General features: G+C 37.6%; 1 protein-coding gene across 1 annotated transcript; it reads left to right on the plus strand.

The window, feature by feature from the left end:
- Positions 1 to 761: 761 nt before the first annotated feature.
- clic3 (CLIC family member 3) lies at positions 762 to 5,471 on the plus strand. Its single transcript, XM_023403419.2, has 7 exons — positions 762 to 1,021; positions 1,192 to 1,292; positions 1,947 to 2,056; positions 3,440 to 3,565; positions 3,736 to 3,842; positions 3,945 to 4,120; positions 4,353 to 5,471. The coding sequence occupies exons 2-7, from the start codon at positions 1,257 to 1,259 to the stop codon at positions 4,515 to 4,517; spliced, it is 720 nt and encodes a 239-aa protein (XP_023259187.1). The 5' UTR covers positions 762 to 1,021; positions 1,192 to 1,256; the 3' UTR covers positions 4,518 to 5,471.
- Positions 5,472 to 6,051: the final 580 nt, after the last annotated feature.

The raw sequence follows: 6,051 nt of genomic DNA on the forward strand, positions 1-6,051 counted from the left end.
CAGTGATACTTAAGACAGGCTCGGAACTTTGTGGCAGCAGTTTAGGAGAAGCCAGTTCCTGTTTGAAGTATGACAGTGCCCTGGGCACAAACTAAGGTCCATAAAAAATACTGCCATTGTCTCAGTTTGTGGTGAGGACGAACTGGACTGGCCTGCAACATCAAACGCCTTTGGGAAGAAACATCAACTTGCTGCTCAATGAGTGCAAATCCCTGCAGCCAGGTTGCACAAATCCTGTGGAAAGCCTAATCAGAAGTGTAAGAGCTGTTACAGCAACATATTATGGTTTTGGTGTGAGATGGTCAGCAATAAAATAGGAGTGTAATGTTTGGTCATCAACATACTTCTGGCCAAATAATGTAAAAAGTGGTTAAATCTAGTACTTTAAAGGAAATAAATTAAGTTGTGCTGTACAATCATTGTAAGTGGCCTTTTATTTATATGTACTAATATACCTATACCTACTTATGTTATAGGTACACCATCTTTAAACTGAACTAAACAAAATGAATTTTGTTGTAAACATGCAATGTTTCTTATTTTTTATTTAATTTACTGGATCTTTATGTTGTATTTTCTGAACATTAAGTATTTTATATAACTAACATTCTAGATCTTGCCTCATAGACAAACAACAGATAATTCTGTTAACCATCAGCCTATAATAATCCACCTACTGACTAAACTCTTCAATTTTATGTGGAGGAAGAGACAGAGAGCAAACGGGGGCAGAAAGAGGCAAATTTAGACCAAAGTGGACAAACTGGGACAGTAACAGATTGAGAGTGAGATATGTCTTTCAGAGAATATGGTGCAAGGCTGAAAGGTTGAGAGGCGAGATCCAGATTTGCTGGTTAGACTGGAAAGTCCGGAGGGGGAGTAGGCTGCCTCTCAAAGCTTGACAGGTGTGGTGAGAGACGAACAAAAAGCAGACACAGCGAAGAGGAGAGGGAGAGGTGAAACAGTGGAATTAAAAAAATAAATTACAGACAGAGCAGGCGCTGACTGTGACCAGCAGTGTGTGAGTATAAGCTTCAGTAATACATCTTAACACCAGTTTCATCAAAACCTTGAGAGGCTGAAGTGTGTGACAGTGTGTGTATGAGTGAAAGAATGAGAGTCATCATTACTTAGAGGTATAAACTTCACAATCACAGTTTGTTTTGCTTGTCTTTGCATCAACCGTGACAGAAACAAATCCAGAGGAGATAGGTGGACATTAAAAGAGAGAAAAAGACAGACAGAGAGAAAGAAAGATGGCCGAGGCCCCGAAGATTGAACTCTTCGTTAAGGTAAGACATACAATAATTGTGATGTGTTATGTGTTTGTTTGTTTTTTAAACTTTCTAAAAAAGATTTTTTTAAAATCTGCATGTGGATGAAACAGGCTTGTTAAGACTCAAATCAAATATAATCATACTGTAATGCCTTTTACAGTTATTATATGAACTATTTATAGTTGAAATAATACAGCTGAAGTGTCTCCTTTGTGCTGGACTGTTGTATCAGTTAACAGTAGAACCTGAAAAGAGGCCTGTCCAGTTTGGAAACTTGTGTCCTGCCCTTTTAAAAAAATACCTTAGCTGCAACAAAAGCCTGTGACTCAGTAATATGAGGCTGTGGTGGAAAATATATACTATGATATATCTGAGATAGTAAGCCCCATTTAAATACTAGTTTGCTTAATCTGGGTGGAAAGCTGCCTCAGCCCTCTGTTTAAAATTCCTAGGTGGTTGCATTCAGACTGTCAGAGCAGAGCAGGATCGACAAGAATGCCTGTGCAGGTATTCATAGTTTAGTCAGATACATTACAACGCTAACGCCAAAACCAACGTACATACCCACTGTGCCATTTCAGAAACGTATTTGCTTTGTTTTCACCTCACTATTTGCGAACAATGAAAAATGTAAGTGTTTATAACGTATAATGTGTGTGTGTCTGGCAGGCCAGTGTGGATGCTGAGAGTGTGGGGAACTGCCCTTTCTGTCAGAGACTCTTCATGATTCTTTGGTTAAAAGGGGCAAACTTTACTCTCACCACTGTGGACATGAAGAGGTGAGAGCACCTTTTTTTTTTTTCATTCTTAATAAAGTATTCAGTCGTGTCTTTGAGACTGACATGGGTTAGAGACATTAACACATAAACCTACAGTGTAGCACGATCCGATAAAACATACTACCTTATTTTATATAATTTACCTTAGCTGCTTTCTGATGAAATCTCAACACACATTTCATTTTGCATTTATGGCAGGACGATTGTACCACGTTATGTTTTAATGTGGTTCATCTTATTGTTCCCACACCCCTTGTTCTTCAAGGTGACTGTAAAGAAAGTGTTGAGGTTGAAAGCAAAAAACTGTTTAAATGTTTCATTAACTGGACTTCAGTGCTACAGCCATTAAAGTTCAAACACTGATAAGAAACAAACTTTTCCAGCAAGATTAAACCCACTCAGTAGGTCAGATATATAGATATAGATACAGATATAGTATTAATTCAATTAATAATTAATATATTAATAAAGGATTTTTAGTTTCACATCTATAATCGGAGTTCCCCAGATATTTCTTTCTGACCGCCATTGCACAATTTCAACTCTCATAAGAAACCTGGTTTCACATTTTTCTTCTTTACATTCTCCACAATACTGTGCAACACTCTGCCTGTTTTACAGTGTAGCTGATTTGAATCCAAAGGGGTAGTGATATGGTGTTGTTTATTTCTAAGAAAAACTGCAAATGACAATAACAAGAAACTCAAAAGATTATCTTCCTCCTGAAAACCAAACTTAGGAATTAGGAAATGCAACTAGAGACCATTTAAAAGGGAAACTGTTCTTATTCTATTATTATCATCATTGGTGAAGAAAGAGCTCTTGAGTCCAGGATGTCTTACGCTGAGGATGTTTATTGAAGCTTGAGCCCAAGGAGAAAGGAGGATTCATCAATACAGGTTTCTGTGCATGATGTCACCTCAAATCTGAAGCAGGAACCCCTGAGTAGAGTCTTTATACCCTTAGAGAAATTACTAGATAGCTTACACTCCATAATTGGTCAAACATCTAAAATAAGAGGAAGAAGAGGGCTGTGTAAATACACTATTGGTTCATTAACCACAAACCAGGAAACATGACTATATAAACCCAAGTGCTGATTCTTAGAACACCCAGCCACTTGTTACTGACCATCCGAGGTCTGCTGTTATCAACCCTGGCACCAGTAGTATCAGCAGAAAACCACAGCTGTGTCTGCAAGAGCCACTTGAGCGTCTCAAGGCCTGTAAGATTTAATGCAGTAGCTGTGGCTCAGAGACCCAGGGCCTCACACTCACCTTTCACCCTGAGTCAGTCATTCATTAGGTGGACAAGAGAAAATTCCCTCACAGAAACTGTCAGTTATTATGTAAAAGAGATGTTTGTGTTTGGCTTCTATTGCAGGGCACCTGATGTGCTCAAGGCTTTGGCTCCAGGCTCTCAGCCTCCCTTCCTCATCTACAACGATGAGGTCAAAACAGACACTAACAAGATTGAGGAGTTCCTGGAGGAGACCTTAGCCCCACCACAGTGAGTGGACTGCACCCTGTTTCCATTCAAACAACACAAACATAGAGACGCAAGCTGATAGTTTAATATATTTTCTGACGAGTATTTTTCAGTTATTGAAACATACTGAATATCTCATTCATACTGCACCGACACACGCTCACCAGCACAATAACATTTTTACTCTCTAGGTATCCTAAATTGTGCTGTCGATACAAAGAGTCCAACGGTGCAGGAGAAGACATCTTCCGAAAATTCTCAGGATATATAAAGAATCCCAATCCTACTCTAAATGACAGTAAGGGCATTGGTTCAAAATGCATTTACATTACTTGATGTTTCATATGTAGCCACATGAGGGAGACTGTGACCTGGAGTATAACACCTCACTGTCTTTCAGTGCTAGAGAATAAATTTCTATCAACTCTGGTGAAGCTGAACATGTACCTAGAGACGCCCCTCCCTCATGAGCTGGACAAAAACCCGAATGCCACTGAGTCCTCACGCCTCTACCTGGATGGTGACACCCTCACCTTGGCAGACTGTAACTTGCTTCCCAAACTCAACATTGTCAAGGTGAGCAGAGTTCAACAGCACTCACTGTATAAAAACATTATTTCCATAGGACAGAAATCTCTTCTTTATCATCTCACTGGTAAAGAGGAGTGAAAAGAGGTTAATGAGCTGATCCCAGATTCAATGTTTTTGCTATTATCAAAAGAGCGCCGACATTTCCTTTGTCTTTTTATCTAAATTCCACTGGTGTGTTTTTGCTAATAATACAATCTTTAAACCCTTCCTCCCCCAGGTGGTGTGTAAGCAGTACCGTGACTTCGCTATCCCTGCAGAGCTGAAAGGTCTGACACGTTACCTAGATAACGCCTACAAAAAGGATGAGTTTCGCTACACCTGCCCAAATGACTCAGAGATCCTCATTGCCTACCAGTCTGTGGCCAAGTACCTGAACAAATAGCTCAAGAGGCAGAGGTTAAGCAGCATCAGTTAGAACAAAGAAGAGGAGAATGAAAATGCTGACAAAAATGTCTGAAAGCTCTACATGATTTATGTTTTATTTGTGTCAAAATTATATGATTTTGGATAATGAACACTGTTTGCATTATCTTTCTATAAAAAGTATTGCGGTTACTTCAAAGTTGCTTAAAATTCGTATTTGTATATACAGTATGAACTTTGGCATGCTCTGCTTGTACTGATGTGGATTTCTTATTCAGCCCCTGTCAGAGTGAGAAAGCACTGTAAATCCCACAGAATATTTATGTTATGTCTCATTGTACATGCATGTATTGTGTCTAAACATTTACCCAATATTGGTTGCAGAATAGTAATTACATTTTTGAGTGAATCAGGTGAAAAAGAAACTAAACTTATGTGTTCTTAAACATTCAGAAAGTTGAAAAGAAATGTTTATGGACATTGGATACAAGGACAGAATCAATGTCCACATTTCCAACTTTTTAAGCAATTCAAAGAGAACATGAATAAGAGTATGTCAAAATAAAGAAGCAATGATATCAAGTAATGAAGTAATGCAAAAATAGAAAATATTGCAGTGAAATGAAATTTGGCATTTCAGTCCGATTATAAGGCTAGTTTTGGATGTGCGAATAAAGAAATGAGGAAGTGAGAAGATCATTTGTTTCAGGAAAGGCGCAAATTTGCATAGATTCTCTATTGAATGAACATGTGTGCATATGTCTGCACCTGTATGTGTATGTCTTTCCTTTAACCTTTTGTTGATCTTGTAGGAATGTGTTCCCATGTTTGTCCGCCCGAGAAACAGAAATAATTTCACACAAATTTAATAAAAGAGTCAGAAAAGTAAGAACATATTATCAGGAATCATAACATATCTAAAATATATATTTTAAACATTTATGTTGTAAAATAAACATTTTATAAGAGGCTACAGTATTTGTGTAATTTCTTTTAAACATTTCTGACAGATCTCCAGTGGTTGAAAAAAGTATTCAGATCCTTCACTATAGTAAAAGTCACATTACTCGAAGTTCCACATTCAAATTTTAACAGAAATATGAATAGCAAAATGCAACAAAAATACCAAAAGTTAAATTGTTCATTAAACAAGCAAAATCGCTTCCGTTAATGTTTTATTGTTATGTATAGGCTGTGTCATTGGATTATCATCACTAAGGCATTAACATGCAAGCAGCATTGTAACTGGTCAAGGTGGTGCTAATTGTTACTACCTACTTTATATAGCCTACTGTTGAGTAGTTTAATTGATTTTAATCTCTTTAATTTTATTTTTATGCATTTTTAAGCATTGCATCAGCATTGTAGTTAGTACTTGAGTAAATGTACTTAGTAACCTTCCACCACTGCAGCTTTCAAGTTTTATTATAACAGTGCTTACAGTAAATGATATTGTCTCGATGTGCTACTGACCAAACACCGTTAAAAGCCTTATTTGCTTTATTAAAACGTTAAGGTGCAGAAGATCCTTGTTAGGAGATCCCTTTCTTCGA

This window comes from Seriola lalandi, unplaced genomic scaffold (assembly GCF_002814215.2).
Source record: "Seriola lalandi dorsalis isolate HSWRI2012SDOR001 ecotype SW California unplaced genomic scaffold, Sedor1 jcf7180002054133, whole genome shotgun sequence".
NCBI classification, from domain to species: Eukaryota; Metazoa; Chordata; class Actinopteri; order Carangiformes; family Carangidae; genus Seriola; species Seriola lalandi.